Here is a 26,664-nt window from a genome sequence, read left to right as displayed (position 1 = left end):
GTGAGGTGCAGAAGGGGAAGAGGTTGTTAGGTCTGGATGGAAGATAGGGTGCAGAAGCAGGCTTGCGAGTAGGGTGTCTGGCCAGGTGGAGGGAGCAGAAGCAAAGAAAGGTCAGGAGCAAGTTGTGGGTGTCGGGTCTTGGTGGGGAGAGGGGAGTGAGGGGATTTGGGTGTGGGGTAGGACACTTACCTGGCTTTGTGCCCCCCTTGCAGCAACTGCCATGGCCACACGGTCCCGGGCCAGCTCTGGAGGCAAGAGACACCGCTGCTGTGGCCACGTGATCCTGGGCCAGCCCCAGAGGCAAGAGGCACCACTGCTATGGCCACGCGGTCTCAGGCTGGCCCCGGAGGCGTGTTACCACAGCCAAGCTGTCCTGGACCGGCCCTGGAGGTGCTGTTGCGGGGGCCACGCAGTCTCTGGTAGGCCATGGAGGCCGGAGACACCACTGCTGTGGCCACGCAGTCCCAGAGATGCCATTACCATGGTTACACGGTCCTGGGCCAGCCCTGGAGGCTGGAGGTGCTACTATCATGGCCGCACGGTCCTAGGCTGGTCATATAGGTGCACTACCACAGCTATACGGTCACAGGCCGGAGGCACCATTGAGGAGCCTCAGTCTCAGCACTGCCTCCTCACACTACAGCCTAACCTGCTGCTGGGGAAGAGGGAGGGCTCCAGCGGCTCTGCAGAGGAGGACGGACAGGGCTGAGCTCCTGCTGCGCATGCCACTGAAAATTAGCTTGCATGTCGTAGGTTGCTTACTCCTGATCTAGCAGCATTACAAACACTTCCATTGTTTACTGGACTCTTAGAAGACATATAGGGGCCAATTATAGCTAAATAACAGCACAAAACACTGAGAGTAAAGGCTAGTTGCTATAAACAAAATTTATGGGATCGCAGGAAACTTGTCCACATCCATAAGAGGAAATGCAGCTAACTAAAATCATGCCAGACCACAGATGTTGCTGGATGATTGAGCTGGTTTAGAGAGGTTCAACCTATAGTTATTTTTTGACCTTTCTTATTTAGAGAGCCATTTATATGAGTATAACACTGAATTTTTGTGTGTCTGTGTGCGAGTGCGATATTTGTATGGTAAGGTAAAAAATACTTTTTTCTAATTTTCCTTTAGACATGACCACTTCATATCCAGTAGCCTCAGCTCCTCTTCTCCTTCTCTGTTTGATGGAGCAGTGATTAGCACTGTAACAACAGCTACAAAGAAACATTTCTCTATCATACTCAACCTTTTGGGGTTACTGCTTAAAAAGGATAATCTTATTCAGGACACCAGGTAAGTAGTATTTTTTCATATCAGAGATTGAGATTTTTTTTTTCCAAGAGAATTATCAGTTTTAATTTAGAACCAAGATATGTTTGATTAGTTTTTCTTTATAAAAAAAGGGGGGTGAAGAGGAAGGACTAAACATTTCAAAGTGTAAGATTTTGATTTCAGACAAAACATAAAAATGAATTATTCATGTCCAAACATCTGAAAAAATTAATTTGATCAGTTAATTTTCATATTAATGAATGACACCTGAGGTGAAACTCTTCTAGGTCAAACATTAAATATTGAGCTTTCAAAACTTAGTTGACAGGTAATTTTCACTTATTTTATTGATTACCTTTCACAAACATTTGTCAGCTTGCATTGCCAGGCTGATGCAAAAACTCAAGATATTTAGTGTTTTATGAGCAACTTTGTCCTAGTATCTAATTGTATAGAATGACTATTCTGTAACAAATTTTTAGGAAACTACTGATGACCTGGGCTTTGGAAGTGGCTGTTCTAATGAAAAAATCAGAAACATATGCACCATTATTCTCTCTTCCATCTTTCCACAAGTTTTGTAAAGGACTTCTTGGAAACAGTAAGATTGCCAAAATTGTTCCTTCTTATTGGTTATCCTTTATAAGATGCCATTTACTTCATTGATATGTCCTCGGGTGAAGAAAACTGATAGATAAACTGTGGTCATCTTCTGATTTGCAAATTTTTTGCTGAGCTCTGATTGTAGCAGTATAACTATTCCCTTGCCTTCTCCTCTTGTTTCTCAAACTGTCAGTTATTTGGAAAAGATGATAATCTTGCATGAAGGGACTACAGTCATGAGATTGATAAAGATTCTCTGTAAAATGATAAATATTTAGAAATCAGAATCAGATTGTATGTTTGACAATGGATAAACAGTCCTACCATAATTTGAGGTATTGTGCTAGAGATTGAAAAACTAAACAACAGGGTTATGGAAACAAGTAAATTAGTCCTGCTTTTAACTCTTTCTTGCCTTGGGCAATTAATTTACTTTCTGTAAAATAGGCAAATGAGTATTATCCCCTTTGCATAGAAGCAATATGAAGATTAACCTTTCAACACTGTTTTAGAACAGAAAGTGCTACATAAGGGCGAAGAATTAATAATGATGGTTATATATTTTTAAAATGGCACAGTTATATTAAATACACTTGGCAAAGATACAATTTCAGTTTTGATTGCCATGAGCCTTCCATCACTATTGATAAAATCCTTACAGCTAAAACACAATTTAAAAAAAAAAAAGATGTTTAAAAAATATAGTAAAATCCTGAAACTTTCAGAAAAGCAGTATGGAAATGAATGAGTTTTTCCAGCTTAATTAAAATGATATATTTTATTTATACCCTTAATACAGCCCTTCTTGAAGATGCGAATGTCTGTCTTCAAGCATGTAGTAGCCTCCATGCCCTGTCAGCTTCCTTGCCAGATGACCTCTTACAAAGGTACTTCCCCAAAAAATCATTAAATTTTCTTAATACTGTAAAAGCTGTTTTTACTTCATTGACACTTCATCACTCAGAAAACTCTATAAAAGAACATTTCTGGCAGCCTTGGAAAATCTGGATTTAGTCCAATTGGCACAGGTCTGAAGGCACGCTGCCTGGCTCAGAGTGGCTCCCAGGAAAGTGGTGACATGTCCCTGCTGCTCTTAGAGTTGAGGAACAGCCCACAGGGGTTTTGCGCACTACTCCTAAACTACCTCAAGTGCTGGCTTCACAGCTCCCATTGGCTGGGAACTGTAGCTAATAGGAACTGCAGGGATGGCACCTGTGGATGGAGATAGCACATAGAAGTGTGTAGCCACATCTCTGCCTAGAAGCATTAGGATATGTCCCCACTTTTGGGAGCCACCCAAGGTGAGTGCCACCCGAATCCAGCACCCTGATACTCCTCCCACACCCCAGCCCTGAGCCGCCTGCTGCATCCCAAACTCTTTTTTTGTGGTCCCATCCCGGAACCTGCGTCACCAGCCAGAACCCTCATTCCTTCCTGCACTTAGTCCGGTTAACTCGCAGTTAACTGGAATATCTGACTAACTGGCACCCCAACTCCACCAAGATGTCAGATAACAAAGTTTTACTGTATATTGCTAGTTACACATTATAACTTGTTTTACTTATTTATTTATTTATGCAGGTGTGTTGATGTGTGCCGTGTTCAACTAGTCCATAGTGGTGCCCGTGTAAGGCAAGCTTTTGGAAAACTGTTAAAGTCAATTCCTTTAGATGTGGTTCTGAGGTAACTAGTTTGTTTTAAGTGTGTATCGAGAGATTTTTCCTTCTTTATTTCACAGTCTAACTTTATTTTAATTTAAAAAAAATACACTTCTGTAATATAGCGAAATAGTTTAACTACACAGAGTTAATTTTTAGAAGGTCATATAAAATATGATGCTGTAAGACTCTCAAAAAGTACTACAAAATAGTAAAATTTTTAGTATAAAATGACAGTTATTGAATTTTTTTAAAAATTGACATTTCATTTTTTTCCAGGTCAGTATCATTTAGTGTTTCAATAATAACATCATTTTGGTTTCTGAGACAGAGTTTTGGATTCCAAAAAGCATTTTTCATTCTCATAATCTGAGAACATAATTATTTTCAGCACTTGTATCTTTTGTTTTGACTGGGAAGAAGATTGTTGCTCCTGTGTATATCTAGTAAATTCTGATTTTGCTATAAGAATAATTGTATTCTTACTCTAGAAAAATACGAATGTGTTATCTTCATAATTTCTTTTGGTATGAAAGAGCCTCTTTCTAGAGTCAAATATTAACAAACAGTGTATAGCATCTGAGTTGATATCTTTTTCTGATACTTTGACCACCTGATGATAAGATGATTCAATTTGTATAGGCAGAGAATTTGAAATCTAGAAACGCTTCTAGTATCTGGTAAATTTACCAAAGTATCAAGTCCCTCAAACCTTACATAAATCTTTTGATCCTACATTATGATATATTTGTGACCTGTTTTTTTATTCTATAACTACATCATTTGTATTTTTAGAAATTCATTACTCTAATTACTCCTATTCTGCTAAAGATTGCCATCTTTTCTTACGTTGTTCAAATGATTCTTCTGCCTGAACAAAACAAGTGTCAATGTTTTTTATACAATAATTTTTTACAAAATTAAGTAATTTGTGGTATTATCCTAGTTATATCTACAGGAAAATTGACAAATTAACAAGGTGTGTCTGGCAGAGACCGCCCAGAGAGAGAAAGACAGACAGACTCACTCTCCACCTCCCATTCCAGAAATGTATACTAGAAGACTTACCCACGCATTGTTCTGGTCCTTTAGGGCAGGGGGCTGGCATCGGGGGGAGGCGGGGTTCAGGAGTCAAGGCAGAGCCTTGGAGTTGTGAGGGGAGCAGGGAATGAGGTTCGGAGTGGGTGAGGGTGCAGGAATCAGGGTAGGGCATTGAGGAGGGGCTCGGGGCAGGGACCTGGAAGCCTGGGTGTTTTTGAGGGTGGGACTTATCTGGAAATTTTGTCTCTTAGAAGTTCTTCAGAAACTCAAATGTTTCTCTCAAGGAAATCTTCCAATATAAAATTCCACACATTTATTTATTAAAGTTATCCCCAACCCTCTAAATAATAATGTACACAACAAAAAAGCCTTTGCTTTACTCCAAAGGGTAAGTAATGTAATGTCAAAATTATAGTTATAAAACCAAATATAATCCTTAACTTCAAAACTTTCACGAAGGAGTTTCTCAACCATTTACTATAATAACTTTTGAAGAAAACCAGTCAAGTCCTAAAAATTTTCATCTGTATTTGTGACAAAAAATAGGTATAAAAGCAGTTCAACAAATTATACTGCAGACTAAAATATGTAGTTCTACTTGGTTGAGATCACTGAGTTGAAAGAAGGGAAAAGAGATAATCACAAATGTAGACTAATGGGGGATAAACTACATTACTTTTTCAGTTTTGCTTATTCCTTCTATCTAGGCCTATGTAAAATGAGATTGCCCAATGAGCTCGAGGGATCTATACAAAAACTAGTTATGTTTTTTTCCCTAAAGTTAGTAAATTCTGGGACTAATTTAAAATTTTGTGATCTTCCTTCTATTACTGTATAGTTTGGTCTAAAGATAATCAGACATCTTAACATGTTTTTCTGTTTGTAGTAACAGCAACCACACAGAAATACAGGAAATCTCTTTGGCTGTACGAAATCACATGAGCAAAGCTCCAAGTAATACATTCCATCCACAGGACTTCTCTGATGTCATTAGTTTTATTTTGTATGGGAGCTGTCACAGAACAGGGTAAGAATTTTTTTGTATCTTTTTAAAATAAAAAAAAAGTAAAATCCCCACATGTTTATTTACTAATATATCCCTATTTTATTGAACGAGCTTTTAATATGTTTGGTTTTTATTGGTTACCTTGAATCCTGAAATATGAAATTAGCTCATCAATAGACCTAGTTCAAAAGTAGTAACTAATTTATAAATGGTTTTGCTTCATGACAGATATTACCGGTGATGGAACTGGACATTCAGCTTTTATTAAATGTATAAAATCAAATGCCTTTGGCAGCCATTTTCATTACACCCTTGGAGAATTATTCTAGCACTTGGGCCTTTTGCACTTAGGAGTAATGGAAAGTCACTTTTGGTGGTAGAAGGCTGCTTCCACCTTTCAAAGACTCCTGATTGATGACTCAAAAAAAATTGCTTCTGTAGTTTAGTTTCAGTTTTTGTGGGAACTGTGTGTAGGGTTCTGCTAGTGAAAATGTAGTTAAACTAGGGGTGTAATAATATAACCATTCAAATTGGTTAACAGATAAGCATGAACTTTTTGGTTACCATAATAGTTACTTGTTGTTTCCCGACCCTCCTCCCCAGGAACCAGCTGCCATTCCACGCTTCTGGCTTTGTATCAGAGTGCAGGGCAGCAGCTAGCTCTCTGGGGGCGGGGGCAGGGCCAGAAGCAAAGCTGCAAGAGTGAAAAATTTATTATTAAAAATGAAACTTGATGTGCTTCAGCCTTTAGATGTGTATGAAGAAATTTAGCAATTGTGGAGGCGTATGTTTGAAATAGCCCCCAAATTATAGCAACTGGTCTTGTGAGCGGCATGTACTATTTTTGCATTTAATATAGTTTTTTGTAGGATGCCTATATTCTTCTCATGTATTTGACATCTGCTATGTTAAGAATTTATACTGATATCTTCTTGAGGCTGCAGACTCAATGCAAGCTGACAGCGAGGCATGAATTGATGGTGGTGTTGCATGTTGGAGGAGACAGGGTTGAGTAGTTATTGCGATGTACTATTTGTAGTTGGGTTCACTGTGATCTTGATAACTTGTGGGCCTTCTCTGCCATTTTGTACATCTAGAAGAAGGTATCGGAAATCCCTTTTCCAGTGTTTGGTACCAACCAAAACTATTTACCAGGCCAGTCTTTGGGATGGAGGATTTAAGAGCATAAAACACTGCACTCCATTAATTTCTGTTCATACCTATTTTTATCTCTCTGAATTTTTACTCTTATTTCTTTGCTCATTTTTATTTTTAACCAAAAGTGTGTGCCTCTGTTTCTAACTTTGTGTGCACTTTGCTTTCTTTACTATTAGCTAGAAAACACATTTGTCTCCATTTCTTCTGCCTTTTAAGTCTTTTTTGCAATGTTCGTGAACTCTGTATATGTTCTTGCAGAATAACCCTGTATGTGTATATGCATGTGTGCATAACCATAGGAAACATAGGTCTGTTAGGAGTTTGATTATAAGAGTAATCAGTTACAAGTTAAAATGCATTTACAGCTGTGTGCATTGATATTAATTGCTGTATCTGTTTTAATTTTTTTCAGGAAGGACAATTGGTTAGAAAGATTGTTCTACAGCTGCCAGAGATTAGATAAGCGCGACCAATCAACCATTCCTCGCAATCTATTGAAGACAGAAGCTGTACTTTGGCAGTGGGCTGTTTGGGAAGCAGCTCAATTCACAGTCCTTTCTAAGTTAAGAACCCCTTTAGGTAGAGCCCAAGATACGTTCCAGACAATTGAAGGTAATGTAAAATTTTTATGGGATATTTAAGAAATTGAACAGTGATCTGTTGTCTTATTTTATTTATATTCAAGATAGGAAAAAAATACTTCCTTTTTCAGCATCTCAGAGGATTTATGTTAGTATGTAACTTTAAAAAAGAGTGGTCCTGTGGCACCTTAAAGACTAAACAAAATATAAGATTTATGAGCTTTCATGGGCAAAACCCACTACATCAGAAATTTGTTGCTTTTTTTAAGTTGCTTGAATTGACAATTAAAGCTTCTCCAAAACCTTTAAAATAATTAAAATGCACCGTGAGAAATTAATTACATAAGAAATATTTTAGACTCAATTTTACAGATATTTTTGTACTGTATAAAGATGTAGGTACCTTATTGTTTGATAATTAGTGTCTCGAAATGTTCTGGCCCAATTTTCGTAGGTATCATTAGAAGTCTTGCAGCCCATACGTTAAACCCTGAACAAGATGTTAGCCAATGGACTACAGCAGACAATGATGAAGGACACAGCAGTAACCAACTCAGACTTGTTCTCCTTCTACAGTACCTGGAGAATCTGGAGAAATTGATGTACAATGCTTATGAAGGGTGTGCTAATGCACTCACTTCCCCACCCAAGGTTTGTGTCTTTAAATGCTGACAGTATTGCACTGTCCCACAAAAGAGGGAATATTTAATTGTGTATCACTTACTGTTCACCAAGGAAAATATGCCAGTTCTTAATGATTCCTTATAACAACTTTTCTACCAAATGTATGATATGCTGATCTCATTATAATCCAATAGTTTAATAACTTAAAAAAAAAAACACCCTCACAGTTGCCTAGTTCTTCTCCCTACTGATGTAGCTTACTTTTTTTTAAAAAAAAAAAGTCAGCTACAGATAACATTGTTTCCAGACATTTTAGGCTTGTGTTCTAATTTTCATTTAACCTTGGTTTATTTGTCTCTTCTCTTTTAAAACAAACATGAAACAGTTGAATCTCTCTAGTCCAGCACTTTCTGGTCTGGAAGCATCTGTGGTCTGATTTTTTTTTTCTTCCCTTCAAGGGATTTGAACACAGCACTAGCTGCTTAAGCATGGCGAACTGGGTACCTCTTGGTTCCCCACTTCTCTAATTAAAAAAAGAACAGAGATGAATCAACAAATATTAACAAACAGACAGAGTGATATTAACGGGTATGTCTGCTTCTTCAGGCTTTAAGAAATGTACTGACTGCCGAGAGCCCATGCCAGTATCTGATGGCCATTCCCTCTGTATATGCCGTTTGGGGGAAGTCCACAGCCCACAAAAATCTGCACACTGTTCAAGCCTGATGTGAGAGTGAGAAAAGATAGAGAGCTCCGCCTGAGAGGGATACTGTTTAATAAGGCTATACAGCCTGCTAAGGCACAATATGCCTCCTCTAACCAGATGGCTCTCCAAAGAAAGGGGCTGCCTCCCCGCTCCCCAGGAAAGCCACAAAAAAGGGAGCTTCTCGTGGTCTCCCTTCTTCCTCCTCCACAAGACTTAACAGGGGGGAGAGACTGGGAACATCAGGGGCCACCGCCATAAAATCAGCAGGCAGAGCCCATACTATGACACCTACACTAGTGTGCACCTCCTCAGGGCCTAGAGCACCCTGGTGTTTCTCTCCTCTCTTGCTTAAGAGCTCGGTACCGCAGGCAAAAGTGGCGCACTCTAATAAGTTGGCACCACCTTCAATGCCACTGCCCTCAGCACCAGTCATACCAGTGCTTGATACAGACCCGCAGTTAACACAGGCAATAGCTGGGAAATGTAACTCATTACCTGACAGGGCAAGCACCTTCAGTCACGCCCTGCTTCTACAGGTCTATCACCTCAGTATCTCCAACATGCAGCTCTCCACGTGCGATTAGGTCTCCAGTATTCTCAGTGCAGTCCCTTGCCTGGTGATGACCAAATCAGTGCATTCTCATTGCAGCACTTATCACCAATGGACTCATGCTCACACTGTTACAGAGAGAGTCCTCATCAGCCTGCCTAGTATCCACACTGGGCTTACCCCCTCTACCTTACCCACCACAGTGGGCACCTTGGGATCATTGGGATCCATATGGGCAGCGCTCATTAGCCCACTCTACATCAGCAAAGAGACGTTTGCCTCCATCCTGATCCCTTGCCCTGACCCAAAGATTTGGAGGAGGAGGGACAGATAGAAGATAGGGATCCAGAGCCTCATGCACTGGATACCTCTCCCACAGATAACTTTGTCACTGCCAGATGATGTGCTCATGCCATTTGACACACGCCTAACCAATGATCTTAAACAATTCCAGGAGCTATTCAAAAGAGTAGCAACAAGTCAGCAGGTTCCACTTCAAGAAGTGCATGAAAAGCAGCACTGTTTACTAAAGAATCTGCACCCCATTTTACAGAGGGAAATTGCCTTGCCCATAGATGAGGCAGTTATGGAGACATCTGATGAGCGGTGGCAAACGCCTGCATCTATCCAACCTACCTGTAAAAAGGTGACAGAACATACTTGGTTCTGACCCCCTCCTCCCTAAGACACTGAATTCCTGTTCCACATCTACAACCAAACTCTTTGGTTGTAGAGCCGGCTCAGTACAGATCTAAACTGCCCCAATGTAAAACAGCTAATCAAGACAAAGACCACAAGAAGTTAGATCTTTTCGGTAGAATGATCTACTTTCTCCACACTGCAGCTTAGAATAGCTAATTACACTGCCCTCTTGGCAAATCATGATTTTGATAATTAATCAAAACTGGGAGATCTCATGGAACACCTCCCCGAATCAGAGACTTATCTTGAAAGTGATAGCGTGTCCCTCATGCACTATCTCACATATTGCCCAACAAACAGCTCTAGACATGGCCACAGCAGTCCTGATGTGAAGGGCATCCTGGTTCCAAGCTTCAGGGATTCCTCGCAAGCTCCAGTCTAAGGTGAAGGACCTGCCATTTGACAAACAAAAGTTATTTGCATCCAAGATAGATGAGATCCTTCATAGTAGCAAAGACTCAAGAACTACGCTTCGCATATTGGGAATGTACACTCCACCTTACCAGTGCAAGCACTATACTCCATATAACCGTAATAGATATGGCCAATATAATTGGCCCCCCTCAAAGACCTTACAAGGATACTCAATCTAGACACAGTCCTCAGAGGAGATGTTCCAACCACAGTTGCCCTGCTACTACTCAGGCCTCAAAACAGCAGATTTGAAGGTGTTGTCAAGGATCTGCACAACCTCCCCCACAATCCAATGCCAACACAGCGTTGCCATCTTTTTACCCACCATTTGCACCCCTTCCTACCACACTGGGAGTCCATAACATCGGACCACTAAGTGCTAGAGATAATTCATACAGGATATACTACCCCTTTACTTCTACCACCCTATTCCTCACCCTGTCCCTCTTCAGAGACCCCTCTAACAAGAGCCTTCTAAGACAAGAGGTCAATTGTCTCCCGTGGCTTGGAGCCATAGAGAAGGGTACCCAACAAATTCCACGGAAAGAGGTTCTACTCCAAGTATTTCCAGACCAGAGAAATCAGGAAATACTTGATTTATTCCAGCATTGAGTCGGGGGACTGATTCGTACCCTTCAACCTACAGGATGCGTACTTTCACATTACCATTCACCCAGCTCATCACCGTTACCTTCATTTCACACTAGGAGCACACCACTTCCAATACAAGGTTCTGCCTTTTGATCTCTTCGGCTCCCCTAGTGTTTTCAAAGGTCCTAGCCAAAACCACTGCATACCTACAACAGTTGTATGTTGTCATCTTCCCATACCTAGACAACTGCTTGATAAAAGGAAGATCAAGAGATGAGACTATCTCTATGGTGAACAAAACCAAAGCCACCTTCACTCATCTTGGTCTTCTAATAAATGCACAGGTCAAAGCTAGAGTCAGCCGAAGACAAAGAGTTCATCAGTGCTTTACTTGACTCAGTCTCGGCCCGTGCTTATTTACCTCATCAACGATTCGCAACCATCCAAGATCTCATCACCGTCATCCTTGAGCCCTTCCACCGTAATACTTACCTGCCATATGACTGCAACTACAGATGTGGTCATTATGCATGCTTGCATTTCTGATGCTTTCATTTATGGATAGCATCGGTCTACACTCTGTCATGCCGCTCTTTGCACAGGAGGGTTACTGTACCCACAGATGTCCTCACATCCCTATGCTGGTGGATATTAGCAGACAGTCTGCTGGCATGAGACCCCTTCCATCATCCACAGCACAAATCACAATGAATGCATCCCTGCTTGGTAGGGGAGCCCATCTTCAAGACCAAGTAGTCCAAGGCAAGTGGTCTCCATACGAGACATCCCTGCACATCAGTGTGTTGGAACTCAGGGCAGTGAGAAATGCCTGCTCACATGCCTCAAATTGCCAGTCGTACAGCTTAAGTCTTCTCGGACAATATCTCCACAATGTTTTACATAAACAGACCAGGCCGTGCCCACTCCCATTCTCAGTGTACAGAGGCCATCCACTTATGGAATTGGTGCGTTTGCAACCAGGTTACACTAGTAGCATCATACTTACCTGGGTCACCAAAACCACTGCAGATTTCTTGCGCTGCAATTTTTCTGCGGACCACAAATAGGAGCTGCATTCCAAGGTCACGAACTTGATCTTTTCTCAATGGGGTTGGCCACCAATAGAACTTTTTGCCTCTCCCCACACCACCAGATTCCCTGATTCTGTTCAAGAGTGGGACTTGGCAAGGGCTTGGTTGGGGATGTGATCCTGATCCTATGGAGGGCACCTCTATACTATGCCTTCCCTCCCGTACCACTCGTTCCCAGAGTACTCCACAAAATTTGCACAGAAGGGGCTCAAGTCATTCTGATAGCTCCATCCTTGTTACGCCAAAAATGGTTTCTGTTCCTGCACAGGCTGTTGATTCAACCTCCATACCCATTACCACGTCAACATGACCTTCTCTCCCAGAATCATGGGACGATGCTGCATCCCAACCACACTCCTTTCACCTCCATGTGTGACTCCTGTCTGGTTTGGGGAACTAGAGGATCAATGCTCTCAACTGGTGAAGGATGTTCTCCTCCACAGTAGGAGACCTTCCACTTGAAAAACCTTACCTGCAAAAATGGACTCGTTTCTCTCACTGATATCAGTGTGATGGACCCTTGAATGTCCCCACTGAATGTCATCCTTGACTACATAATAGAACTTAAGACATCTGGACTTTCACTTTCTTCCCTAGGAGTCCACCTTTTGGATATAACAGCTTTCCACACCCCAATAGACGGCCTCTCAATTTTTGCTCACCCAGTCACAAAAAGGTTCCTTAAGGGTCTCCAGAACATGTACCCACTCCGCAGACCCCCGGTGCCAGCATGGGACCTTGTTTTGGACCATTTGACTATGCCTCCATTTGAGCCCTTAGTCACAGTTGCGCTTCCCTTCTTATACATGAAGGTCTGCTTTCCGTTGGCCATTACATCAGTGAGAAGGGTTGGGGAGCTTGGGGCCCTTATGGTGGAACCCTCCCCACCCCCAAACTATTTTTGCAAAAGACAGGGTTACATTAAGGCCTCATCCCACATTCCTCCCAAAAGTATGTACAGCGTTCTATGTCAGTGAACCCATCATACTACCTACTTTCTTACCAAAGCCACATGCTTCATCAACGGATGCCATGATGCATACCCTCGATATTCAACGGACATTGGTCCTCTTTTTAGATAGAACTGGGCCCTTTCGTAAATCTCAGACTTTTAATTTCCATTGCTGAGTGCTCTGGAGGCACACCTATTTCATCTCTGCTAATCTTGAAGTGGATATCGACGTACATACTCAAATGTCATTTTCTGGCTAACAGGCCCTTTCAGCATGCACCATGGGAACATTCCACTCGAGTTACAGCTGCCTCTACATCCTTCCTGAGCAGTGTATCCTAAGAGATATTTGTAGCGCTGCAACATGGTCCTCAGACCACACTTTCGCGAAACACTATGCTACCTCAACTAGCATCTGACTCAGCGGTGGCCACTGCAGTCTTGTCCACCATCACCAATGACTCAGACTCCCTCCATCTAATTTGAATACTGCTCTGTAGTCACCAAGAATGGAGCACCCATGAGGACATCACTCGAAGAAGAAAGGGGAGTTGAAGAAAGGGGAGTTACTCACTTCTTGCAGTAATGACTATTCTTTGAGATGTGTGTCTCCGTGGGTGCTCCACTACCCTCCCTCCCCTCTACTTGGAGTCTTAGTTACTCAGACATAGGGGAGGGGCCGAGCTGTGCGTGTGGGGAGCCGGGCTGCACATCTCAGGCGCTCAGGAGGCAGTGGCATGAGACGCCTCTTGTGCATGCGCAGCCTGATGGGGGGGAAACTGCTTTGCAATGTTCCAGTTAGTGGTTTTGCGTGACCTGCCACCAACAGTGGAGCAGCCCCGTGGACACACATCTTGAACAGTTGTTACTGCATGAGGTAAATAACTCCCCTATGTGAATTAAAAGTATCTTTTCCACTGCTGTATTAAGCTGTTTTCATTGTTCCTCTCTTATGAAATGCATTCAGTTGTGAAGAGTTTAGGCTGCCATTTATTGGCTATAAAATAAAAATTGATTTATTTACAGTTGAATCTATGAAAGTCAAACCTTCATAGAAAAAAATAGATTTAAAAATTTGAATGGACTACTATTTTCCCATTTCTGTTTAAATAACTTGTAAAATGGCCAAGCTGTTGACATTGTAAATCGTGGTGTAATTGCAGTGAATTTTTGCTACAATTGTTTATTTTGCCTGTCAAGTTGTATAGCTGGAAGGGTTCCAAGGAAACCATTTCTGTTCAAGAACAAAGCCATCCAAACCTGATTCAGTATAATATTTGTTAGAAAGATATTACGCCATTCATGTGCGTTTGCCTCAGAATCTCTATAATTGTAATGTATGTTGTAATTATCTAAATGTCGGGTCAAACTGAATTGGGAGCAGTCTAGAATTAATGTATTTTGCTACTGCACTGGGGATCAGATTTTGAGGATCATGCTTTTCACCTGCTCTGGCAAGAAGCAGGGTGTCACTGATGACGTAGAATTTCTCTCTTTTCATCACTTCTTTTCGTCTAATTTCCAGCCTCTTTCATATGGAAATGTGGTCCTCTAAGAGTAGGTATTGACAGAGGGTTGAATACAGCAAAAATATTTCAGAGAAATGATCTATTGTAAATAGGATTTCTTGGGTATGAGGGAATGAGAATTTGAAAGGACAAGTTAAACACATTGAAGTCTAACTTGTATTGGACTTGATACCTCTTCCTACAGTTATGGTGTTACATTTTTAATTGCACTATAATAAATTATACAACTTGAAAGAAGGAAAGCCTTCCAGGCAAAGATTATGCTGTGCTGTAGGTGGTATTAAATATTGTAATGAAGTTATTTTAATTTATACAAAAGTTAAAAGTATGGTATTATAAATCTCCTCCCACCTCTCCTCTTTCCCCTTTTGTAAAGGTTATCAGGACATTCTTCTATACTAACCGCCAGACCTGTCAAGATTGGCTAACTCGGATTAGACTTTCTATCATGCGGGTTGGATTGTTGGCTGGTCAACCTGCTGTGACAGTCAGACATGGTTTTGATTTGCTCACAGAAATGAAGATGAATAATATCTCTCAGGTACTGTGTTTTTCAGAACTTAGTAGACCATAGAAAAAACATTTCCATAGTATTGTAAAAAACCGAAATAATAAATCAGTGGATTAAGTTATTAAACCAGTGGGCCTGTTAAAAACTATGTATTCTAGAGGAAAAAACTTTTCCTTATTTATTTTTGAGGGGGTGGAGTTTGACAAGGCAAAAAAGTTAAAAATATGGTTACATATTTGGTCAAAGGTTTATAGTAAACAGATGCTGGAGCTAGCTCCTATTTTGAGCTGTGTAATTCTCTCTGTTTAGGGAGTATCTGTATAAAACTTGTGGAAGTTTTTGGTACTTTTGCTAGACCAATATTTTTCAGACTTTGGCTTGTGGAGCCTTTCTTAGTATTGTGAAACCCCAGGTCTGGGATGAAGACTAGAAGAGGATGTGGCTCAGAAGGGGACTTTTTTTATAAAATGATGGCACAAGTTAGGAAAAAAAACAGTGTTTAGAATATTTTGTATAAAAGCCTGAAGGATACTAAAATGTGTTTCTCAGCAGAGGCTTTCTAGATTTCTGTCTAGCTAACAATTGTCTGCTGGTGAATTTTTTTGGATTTGTAAAAAATGTCTTTACATAATTATAGGCCATGTCCTGGATGTGCTTTTCGGAGGAGGGGTAGTGTACCATGTCTGGTTTTCAAAGATTTTTTGCTCTTTTCTTTTAGAAGTGGGGGAACAGTGACTATTGAGATTATTATATTAAATATAAGCATAAAGTATTGCATTTTGTATTTAAATGTGTAACAAAGTATATATAGTTTTTCTCTTCAAGATCTGTTAAATTAATCTTCAACTTAATTTCTAGGGAAGTGAATTAGAAGTGACAGTTATGATGTTGGTGGAAGCACTATGTGAGCTTCATTGTCCTGAAGCTATACAAGGAATAGCTGTCTGGTCTTCTGCTATAGTTGGGAGGAGTCTTTCATGGATTAATTCTGTAGCTCAGCAAGCGGAAGGACGGTAAGTTGGCACGTGGCTGGAGAGCTAGTATAAATGTGTCCGAGTCCTCATGTCTAGGCATTGGTCTCCGACAAAGGTCAGCTTGCAGACACAGAACTCCACGGCTCTGCCTCGGTCACTGGAAGGGAACTGTTCTGAGTCCGAGTTAGAGTTCAGTCCCTCTCTGAGAGAGCATGGATCTCTGTAGGTCTTGGAGACTGGCACAGCATCCACAGCAGAGGCACGGCAGCAAGGCCAATGACCTGCTCTTTGACCTTGTTGGAACCCGGGAGGGGGTGCTGATGATGCTGGTTCTGTACTCCAACCACTCCTTCCTGTCTGCCTTGGACAAACCACTGCCGTCACTGAAATTGGAGCACATCAGGTATCAGCATCTAGAAAATCCATCCCCAGAAGGGGAAGGAGAATCCACCTCTCTCCTGCAATGCTCATCTTCATTGTTGGACAAAGTGATGGCAGGGTCTGCCCCGGTGAACTCTATTCAGTACACTGGAATTCAACCTTTATTCAACAGTTTTAGATCACGACAGGTAGAGCACACCAGATTGAGATGCCCACATCCAGGACCCTGTCCCTTCTTGGGCCCTGAATCTTATGCTGTTGTGACTCATGGGTCCCCCACTTCGAGCTACTTGCTTCCTAATCCCCTCTCCTGGAAGGTTGTGTTCTTGGTTGCAATAACATCTGCCTTTGGGCTCTGAGATTGAGGTTCTACATGGACCAGGTCCAGCTGCGTTCACTTCTGTCTTTCCAGCCCAAGGTTGTTTCACAATTTCGTACAGGAGAGGACATATGTGGTTCTGGTTAAAAAGATAGGTACATATAAGTCAGAGGAAGAGCGCAGATTACATTGCTTGGATTTTAGGAGGGTGCTAGCTTTCTACGTTGAAAGGACCAAGCCATTTTGTAAATCAATGCAGTTATTCATTGTGATGGCAGATGGAATTAAAGATCATCCAGTGTCCTAATCATTCTATCCAAGATCATTGCTTGTATCCACTTCTGCCATGACCTGGCAAAAGTGCCTCCACAGGCAGGTGTGACTGCCCATTCAACTAGGGCTCATGCTTTGTTGATGGCTTTTCTGGTGCAAGTGCTGCTACCTAGATTTGTCCGCACTTCTTTGTCTCGTTACGGACTTTCCCACAATGCCTGAGGTAACTCGCTGCCTTTGGTAGAATAGTGTTACAGGCTGCACAACCATGAACTCTGAAATGATGTCCATAGATACTACTTCTGAGTCACCTAGAATGGAATTGACATAAGCAAAGATCATTCTAGGGTCTGTTAACAGGAGTATAATAAAGACATGAGAAATGATTCTTCCCCTCTATTCTCTGCTAATTAGGCCTCAGCTGGAGTATTGTGTCCAGTTCTGGTCACATTTCAGGAAAGATTGTGGTCAAATTGGAAAAGGCCCAAAAAAGAGTAACAAAAATGATTAAAGGTTTAGAAAACATGACCTATGACTGAAGGAAGGCTGAAAGAACTGGGTTTGTTTAGTTTGGAAAAGAGAAGATGTGATAGCATCTTTCAAGTACCTAAAAGGGTGTTACAAGGAAGAGGGCGAAAAATTATTCTCCTTAACCTCTCATGATAGGACAAGAAACAGTGAGCTTCAATTACAGCAAGGGAGGGTTAGGTTCAACATAAGGAAAAATTTCCTAATGCAAAGGATGGTTAAGCACTAGAATAAAGTGCTTAGGGAAATTGTGGAATCTCCATCATTGGAGATATTTAAGAGCAGGTTAGACCAAGGATATTAAAATGCGGTTACTTTCCTAATTGAGTAGTCGATAGATTTTTTTTTTTTTTTTTAACTACTCAATTAGTCAATAAGGATCACCATTACAGCGCTCAGTCTGGCTTGCGCCGGGTCTCAACATAACCTCCCCTGCTGCCACTCTGCATTGTATGGGACAGGGGAAACTCTTTCTTTGTGTACCAGCTGCCTAGTCCCTTACAATGCAGAGTGGCAGTGGGGGAGGTGATGTTAGCTAACCAATGACCTGTGGGAGCAGGAACTGAGTCAGCATCTTGATGCACCAGGTGCCCAGTCCCTTGTATTGTAGAGCAGCAGCAGGGGAAGCGGGATTAATGCTGGTGAATGAGAGTCCCGGGACAGGGACTGTCCTTTGTAGTGCGGAGTGGTAGCGGAGCAAGAATGAGGAGGATGCGACTAGTCGATGGTGCTAACCAATAAGCTACTGCTTATCGGTTAGTCGACTAGTTGCTTGCATCCTTAATTAGACAAACATCTATCAGGGATGATCTAGATAGTGTTTGGTCCTGCCGTAAGGGCAGAGAACTGGACTTGATGACCTCTCAAGGTCCCTTCCGGTTCTAGTATTCTATGATTCTACACTTTAAATAGGATCTGGTCAGAGGCATGAAGAGTCAGTGAGGGAGTGGATGTAAATCAGGCCTGCTGATCACACCAGTGATCTTTTCTTCTCCTGCTCTATTAAGTGAGAGAAAGGGGAACATCATGGGTCTCTTCCACTGGACCATCAGTGTCAGACGAGCACTCCTTCCAGACCTGCCTCAGCACAGTAACCTTGCCAGATTACAGCTCCCTGTGTCCTGCTGTAGTTCCTGTAAGCAGAGGAAGAGTATCCAATATTTGCTTCTGAGAATTAAGTCATGAGTAAAGCAGTTAGTCTGGTCATCTTTCATCTGAAATCAACTAATTATGTCTTCTGAATTTGAAACGCATGTAAAAATAATACTCGCTGCATTGTTTGTTCACCCATCCCACCTTTTATATGTGGAAGTAGATACAGTATACCAAGCGCTTTCCAAACAGGCAGAGGAGTGAGTCCTGTCGTAAGGATTTGAGTCAAAAAAGGAGAAAACACCTCACACAAGCAAAGAGGCCATGGCAGTTAGCGTGTATCTTGTTTGTTCCATAGGTTGTGTTTTCTTTTCAAACCATTTTGTTATAGGGACAATACAGGGGAGTGAGGGAGATCTGAGGGAATCAGGGTTGTAGGAAGATCATTGGCCACTGAGAAGCAGGAGTGCAAGGAGAGTGACACTGGCAATTGATGGGCTGTACTGAGGGGTGAAAATGAGGACAGGGGAAGCAAATAAGAAAAAAAGTCTAGAATTCAGATTGCAAAATGCTAACTGCTCACATCATTAGGGCCTTGGGGCTATGAAACTAGCCCAACCTTAGCTAGTTCCACTAACCATGGCTTTTGATTTGTCCCCCCAAGCCAACATAGTCGTGGAAGTGACTGGGAGAACTCTGCTCATCCCCACCCAGCTGTGGTGTTGCTTCTGTCTCTTGTGAGAGAGTGGGAGTTTCTGGCAAACTTCTTAATTTAAAAGTAATATTAAAGCCACTCATCTAGAACAGTGCCAGCCACTAAATTTTGCTTCAGTTGATAGTAATTTGAAGTTGGCGTGCATACTTGAATTACAAGAAACTGTCAGATTTTTTTTTTATGTAAAGTTATTATCTCTCGACTGACAACCTTGTTTTCCATCTCATTCAGCCTTATTTTTTAAAGATCACAGCTTGATGTTTGGGATTGAAGGATAAAGAAAGTTCCAAAAATAAGAGATCAGTAACTAGATCAGTGGTTCCCAATGTTTTTTATACTGCGGACAGGCAAACTCATTTATAAACTTTTAGCGGACCGGTAACATTTTATTTGCATATGCATTATGGTAATTAATTTTAAGAGGTCATGTATTGTTTTACAATACACCTGTATGCACCCAATACATGTCATTGTAACAGATCAGAGTTTGCAGATAACTAGCTGATTACATGATGCCAGCTAGGAAAGGGAATTGAAGAACAGCGAAAATGCTTCTAATAACAATACCATTACTTTCCTCTGTGAAACGTGACTATAGTTGCCATGGGAGTATTATGTGATACTGTTCTCCCATGGCCCTGATCTTTCATTATCTCAAAACCACAAGCTAATTTGATTTACCCATCTTAGAGGGGCAAGGGGCTTATACAAGTCCCTGAAGGGGTTCAGGTTCAGGTCTAGGCTATGGAGCCAGAATATAGCATGATCCCGCCCCCCGTTAGCCCAAGAGCTGTGGTGACACCTATGTCATTCAGGAGCACAGCTGTCTCACACAGGGTAGCTTTGAGCCCTTCTGTGCGGACAGGGGCTGGAGCAATGGCACAGTCAATCTTGGGGGGCAGGCAGGATCTTACTACGCTTCAGATCCTCTGTGCCAGCTCAACCACCCCTGAGAGGGCCATTTCAGCCGTCCCCCTCTATCCCTGCTCTGTCCTCTGCATGTTGTCCCGGAGCAGGTCCACACTGGACAGGTGCTTCAGGGCCAAGTGCTTGGTGATGCAGGAGGAGATGGTGTCCCAGCCAGAGCCTGGCAGGCCCTTGATCACAGCCTGCAGCAGCAGCCGCATCACCATGGTGAGATGCTGTGCTGAGAGCTGGCGGAAGGGGAAACCATACAAGGAGCCCCAGTGGGGGTTGCTGCCCTGGCACATACCATACAAAGCCCTGGGCTCAAGCTGCAGGTGCAGGCACTGCGGAGGTAGCTGCCACAGGAGCACAGGCGGTGGCAGCAAATGCTACACTCCTCAGCTAGGAAGTGAAAGCACTTCTGAGAGAGCCCAGCCCCCTTCCCCGCCTCTTCTCCCCTTCCCTCCCTGTCCGGGCAGCACCCACACTGCACCCACACTCATGCAGGCCAGGAGGTCCACTACGAACCCCAGGTCCCTTACAGGAGGCGGCCCTGGCCCTTCCCTACTGGGCTGCATTGGGGCTCGGCTGGAAACTGGGAGCGGGAAGGGGAAGCTGGTCCCTCACGCATGCCATGGCCCAGTAGCCAGCAGTTCACCGACCAGCAGTTGGGAACCACTGAAATAGATCACCCACCTTCAGTAGCTTTCCTCCCCCACGACACAGACTTTTGCCAAATTCTTTCATAGGGAGAAATCCTCTGTTTTTCTTTCTTTTATTCCTTTGGCATTGCAGGGATCACTCATTATGTCTTCCATAGGAAATTTTAATACATACTCCATCTACAAAACTTATGAAGTCACTGCTGTGAAATGCTGACTAAATATTGAATCTTCAATGTTTAAGGTTTGAAAAAGCAACTGTTGAATACCAGGAGCACTTGAGTTCCATGACAGGAATGGATTGCAGCATAGCTGGTTTTGATAAATCGGTCTTGAAGTTGGCCAATTCTAATAGTGGCAATAATGCCAGCCCAAAGCATTCTTTGAATGGTAAGTAATGTTGCTTGCTTTTTAAAATTTCTATGAATTCCATGTACTTGTGCTTTACAGATAATACAGTAAAGCCTTGCTAAACTGTAAGATGTGGGCCTTACTAATTTACTTTGTAAACTCTTACATACAAGATTAACTGGGTAGTTCTGTGGAAGATAATGGGGTTACTCACATGTGTAAAGATGCATAAATGTTTGCAGGTTTGGGGCCTAGTGAAAAGATAGATAAAAGCAAAGATAACACACTGTAAAATAGCTTCGGGGGTAGCCGAGTTAGTCTGTCTGGATAAACTTAAAAAACAACAAATGGTCTAGTAGCACTTTATAGACTAACAAAATATGTAGATGGTATCACGCTCTTTCGTGGATACAGCCCACTTCTGTAAAATGTACTTTATATTTTAAGCAGTTTCAGTTTAGTTCTAATTATTTAAGACTATAATACTCTAATTTCCAATGATTTTTATATATTATGAATGTCCTGTAGTATAAAAAGCCTTGCTACAGCACTCTCAAAACTTTGAGAAGTGGAAGAGGTATTTCATACACTTCTTTGTATTATTAGGTGTGCATACTAATTTAGTTCTTCCTTACTGATTTAGATAATTTTCTGTCTCCCAATCTCTCTCTAAATATTAACTACATTAATTCAAAACCTCTTTCATAAGTATTTGAGTATTGCAGGAGGTAAAATATGCTACTGATCAGAAGAGAGATGTTGTAAATATTATATAATTAATTTTATGTAAAACAAATGAAACTTTTTGTCTTAAACATAATTTACAAATGCTTTGTCAAGTAATCCGAACTTATTTTCCTTAAATATTGATTTTCTTAATTCCACAGGTGAAGCTAGGAAAACTGTTCTGGCTAAACCAAGTGATTCTTCACCTGAAGTTATAAATTACTTGGGTAACAAAGCATGTGAATGTTACATTGCAGTTGCTGATTGGTCTGCTGTACAAGAATGGCAGAATGCTGTCCATGACTTGAAAAAAAGCACAAGTAATACCTCAGTCAATTTAAAAGCAGACTTTAACTACGTAAAGTAAGGTTCTCATTAATTTATTCAATAATATCTCTAAAAGCAATAAATTGTTACATGAAAGCTTCTCTTAGTCTTATCATGTCAGTGCCAGATCTGATTTCCAAGATCTTATTTTGTGCTGTAAAATCAATATGGTTTCTGTTGGAAAACTTTTCCTTGAATTATTGTAGCTATAACAGATTAGTTCTGTATTGAAACTATCTTAAATAAACCACTGGGTTTTCATAATTTTTAGGATTAGACTGATGTTTAGAAAAGGCCTCCAACTTGTTTATCTGGAGGCAGAAGATAGTGAATTTTGTTTTAGTTACTTTTCATTTTAAGAGGATGATACAAATATACATTCTCAGAATTAAAATATTTTTGGAAAATCTTATTTTTATTCGTATCTTTTTATTACTTAGATTTGTGATTTAAAATATTTTTTACTCTAAAATATTCTCAGAAATTAAAGATTATATTGATGTCCAGGGCTCGACAAATCCGCTCGCCTGTGGCGAGTAGATTTTGGCAGCTGGCGAGCTGTGACAGGGCGGAGCTGCCCCATGGCTGTGAGGGCGACCCACCCCGCACTTCAATGGCGCCAACCCCCATGCTGCACGGGCAGCGCGGTATTCTGACAGCGGTCTGCGCTGCTTGCTCCTGTGTGGCCGCCCAGCTGAGTGGCATGTGGAGGGCCGAGTCCTGGGACAGGAGCCAGAAGCAGGGGTGGGAGCGGGGCCGCAAGAGGGACCACACACGGGTGTAGGACGGGGCCAGAGTGTGCATGCATCCCTGATGTCGGGGGGGGGGAGGTGCCAGTGCAAGAGAGCGCCGCATTCAAAAGGAGAGCAGCGGAGACGGAGGAGAGTAACGGAGGGAGAGGGGAGAACAGAGGAATGACCTAGAAGATGGCGGTGGGCGGAGGAGTGAAGAGTGAGAGCGAAGGGGGATGGGAGATGGAGGAGGTCAGAGAATGCAGGAGGGAGACGGGGAGTGGAGCAGAGAGTGGGGTCAGAGGACGTGAAAGGAGAAGCAGAGGTAGGAAGCAGCCCAGGACGGGGCTTCTTAGTGTCTCCGCTCTGGGCTGCTTCCTATCTCCACTTCTCCTTTCATGTCCTCTGCCCCCACTCTCTGCTCCACTTCCCGTCTCCCTCCTGCCTTCTCTGACCTCCTCCGACTCCTGTCCCCCTCCGCTCTCCTCCACTCTCCCCCTTCACTTCTCTGCCCACCGCCATCTTCTAGCTCACTCCTCTGTTCTCCCCTCTTTCTCCATTACTCTCCTCCGTCTCCTCCCTCCTCTCTTCCGCTCTCCTCTGCTCCCCTTTGACTGCGGTGCTCTCTTGCACTGGTGCTTTTCCCCCTGACATCAGCACACTCTGGCCCCAACCTAAGCCCGCGTGTGGCCCTGCTTCTGGCTCCCATCCCAGGACTTGGCCCCCCTGCACACTGCTCAGCTGGGCGGCTGCACGGGAGCAAGCGGTGCAGGCTGCTGTCAGAACGCTGTGCTCCCCGTGCAGCACGGGGGTTGGCGCCATTGAAGTGCGGGGCGGGTCGTCCTCGCCTCTGCGGAGTGGCCCCGTCCCGTCACAGAAGCAAGCGTGCTGTCCTGGTCGTCCCGTTCTTCAGGTGGCACGCACCTGCATGATGGGGGTCATGCGGTGGGGGTGGTGAGTCCCATTTGTGTCTGGCGAGTAGGGTTTTCTATAATTTGTCGAGCCCTGTTGATATGAGTCATTAGTGATACAAAGTGGGTAAATAATATCTTTTATTGGGCCAATATCTGTTGATGAGAGAGAAGCTCTGTGGATATGGGAATGTCAGTGGATGTGATATACCTTGATTTTAGCAAAGCTTTTAATACGGTCTCCCACAATATTCTTGCCAGCAAGTTAAGGGAGTATGGATTGGATAAATGGACTGTAAGATGGATAGAAAGCTGGCTAGACTGTCGGGCCCAACGGGCCCAAAGGCTTGATGTCAGGTTGGCGGATGGTTTCTAGCGGAGTGCCCCAAGGATCTGTTCTTGGACCGGTTTTGTTCAACATCTTTATTAATGACCTAGATGAGGGGATGGATTGCACTTTCAGCAAGTTTGCAGATGACACTATGCTAGGGGGAGAGGTGGATACACTGGAGGGCAGGGATAGGTCCAGAGTGGACAGATTAGAGGATTGGGCCAAAAGAAATCTGATAAGGTTCGGTAAGGACAAGTGTAGAGTTCTGCACTTGGGACGGAAGAATCCCAAGCGTTGTTACAGGCTGGGGACCAACCAGCTAAGTAGTAGTTCTGCAAAAAAGGACCTGGGGATTACAGTGGATGAGAAGCTGGATATGAGTCAACAGTGTGCCCTTGTAACCAAGAAGGCGAAAGGCATATTAGGGTGCATTAGGAGGAGCATTGCCAGCAGATCCTGAGAAGTGATTATTCCACTTTATTCGGCTCTGGTGAGGCCACTTCTGGAATATTGCGTACAGTTCTGGGTCCCCCACTACAGAAAGGATGTGAGCACATTGGAGAGGGTGCAGCAGAGGGCGACCAAAATGATTAGGGGGCTGGAGCGCATGACCTGTGAGGGGAGACTGAGGGATTTGGGTTTGTTTAGTCTGCAGAAGAGATGAGTGAGGGGGGATTTGATAGCAGCCTTCAACTTCCTGAAGGGAGGGTCCAAAAAGGATGGAGAAAGGCTGTTCACAGTAATACAACCCTGCATTATATTAATGAATCATTATAGTTATTAGGTTTTTTGAACATCTATGATTCTAAAAAATATGTGACTTGTTGAACTAAATTCAGAGGTTTTCAACCTTTTTTCAGTTGCAGACCCCTAAAAAATGTCTCATGTAAGTGCATACCCCTTTCAAAATCTTAGGTGGAGTCTGTGGACCTTCGGGGTCTGCAGACCACAGGTTGTCAAGTATCAGAGGGGTAGCCGTGTTAGTCTGAATCTGCAAAAGCGACGAGGAGTTGAAACTCCTCAGGTTGAAACTCGTTGCTTAGTTAATATAAAGGTGGAACTGCAATAGATAAAGCTTCAGTAACCATTCCTTTTGAGGACCTCTTTCTTTCAAGCCTGTACTTCTCCAATAAATTTCATAAAAATACTTTTGTCTTAAGTTTTTCATATGCATCCCCCGTGCTGCACGACACGATCAGCTCCGGGGATAGCATCACAAGTTGGGGACGTTGTAACTCGAGCCTGCATTTATGACAGGAGTTGTACACCGTCATAAATGCGGTACCTAGAACATAAGTCGGGGGATTTCAGCCTCTTCTGCACTTACGGAATAGGTCGTTAGTATAGGGGGTCGTAAATCTGGCTGTCATAAAGCAGGGGCCTCCTGTACACTCTCTCGAGAACTTTGAGCTCCTAAGGATAATGTGCACTTTTTTTTTCTTTTAGTAAAACTGGTGGCCTTCCTCACATAGCCATAATTCATATTGTTTGCTTTTAAAAGTTGCCCTGTTGTAGTTGCATCAGAGTCCATACTGTCAATTATTTGAAAATATTTTGTAAAAAGTAGATATTGATACTTATCCTTTTTAGATATATTGATCTCATCTGGCAAAGATTTTCAGTGATAGGCTTCCACAAATCATTTATTTGCAGAAGCAGAGATTTGATCATTCTGAGTTGTGTGGGGTGGGCATAGGCCACATGGTAGTCTGACTTATCTACATATTTTCCTGGTTATTGGACACCACATTTGTACACCCCTCCCCCAAAAAAAGCTTTTTAGGGTGTTCTGCACCCATTTAAGATTGACTTCACTACAGAATCTAGCAAAAGGGAGAAACTCTGTAGTTAGAGAAGTTTTTAATCAAAGAAAACTTCAGTAGTAATGGGGATATGAACATTTTCATACTGAACTTGGGTTGTTGGGGGTTTTTTTGTCAGTCCAGACACTGCATGGCTTTTTTTCTACCAGCAGATGGTAACCGAACACTAGAACATTTTTTTAATCATGACATTAAAGGGGATTGTTGACTTGATCTTCAAGGTCTGAGCTCAGTTGGCTGACTAATACTTTTCTCAAAGAATTGAGTCTCATGAAATGTTCAACTAATATGATGTCAGTGTGGTAGAAAAGTTGGGTGAGGAAGTTGTATTTTGGTGATTACAGACAATCAAAGTATTCATGTGTAAACTAGCTCCTACATAAGACTCTAGGGTTATGTGTATGAAAGGACACTCAAGAAAATGAACTGAAGGTGTAAATTTCAAGTGCATTAGTTAAATGAAGTTTTAACCCCTTTTTGAGAATGCTACTATTGAGAATTAAAGTGGTTATTCTTAGCTCATTTTAATTCTGAATAAGATCATCCACACAGGGATTTAATATATTTTAACTAAGCCCCTTTAAAATTTAGTTTGTATTAATTTTTTTGCATTTCCCTATA

The 26,664-nt window shown here is 42.3% G+C and overlaps 1 protein-coding gene across 2 annotated transcripts in view; it reads left to right on the top strand.

Annotated features, from left to right (window-relative positions):
- SMG1 (SMG1 nonsense mediated mRNA decay associated PI3K related kinase) overlaps positions 1 to 26,664 on the top strand; it is a 145,136-nt gene that overhangs the window by 63,417 nt on the left and 55,055 nt on the right. For both annotated transcript variants that reach the window (XM_075899384.2, XM_075899383.2), the window contains exons 15-25: positions 1,136 to 1,297; positions 1,759 to 1,877; positions 2,679 to 2,766; positions 3,461 to 3,562; positions 5,465 to 5,605; positions 7,155 to 7,354; positions 7,778 to 7,974; positions 14,859 to 15,023; positions 15,852 to 16,006; positions 21,088 to 21,233; positions 22,082 to 22,283. In XM_075899384.2, the coding sequence (XP_075755499.1) occupies positions 1,136 to 1,297; positions 1,759 to 1,877; positions 2,679 to 2,766; positions 3,461 to 3,562; positions 5,465 to 5,605; positions 7,155 to 7,354; positions 7,778 to 7,974; positions 14,859 to 15,023; positions 15,852 to 16,006; positions 21,088 to 21,233; positions 22,082 to 22,283 (1,677 nt within the window). The remainder of the gene's footprint in view (positions 1 to 1,135; positions 1,298 to 1,758; positions 1,878 to 2,678; positions 2,767 to 3,460; positions 3,563 to 5,464; positions 5,606 to 7,154; positions 7,355 to 7,777; positions 7,975 to 14,858; positions 15,024 to 15,851; positions 16,007 to 21,087; positions 21,234 to 22,081; positions 22,284 to 26,664) is intronic.

This window comes from Pelodiscus sinensis, chromosome 15 (assembly GCF_052426305.1).
Source record: "Pelodiscus sinensis isolate ZL-2025 chromosome 15, ASM5242630v1, whole genome shotgun sequence".
Taxonomy (NCBI): Eukaryota; Metazoa; Chordata; order Testudines; family Trionychidae; genus Pelodiscus; species Pelodiscus sinensis.
Note: the sequence above shows the minus strand (reverse complement) of the source record. Positions and strands in the feature narration are given on the sequence as shown.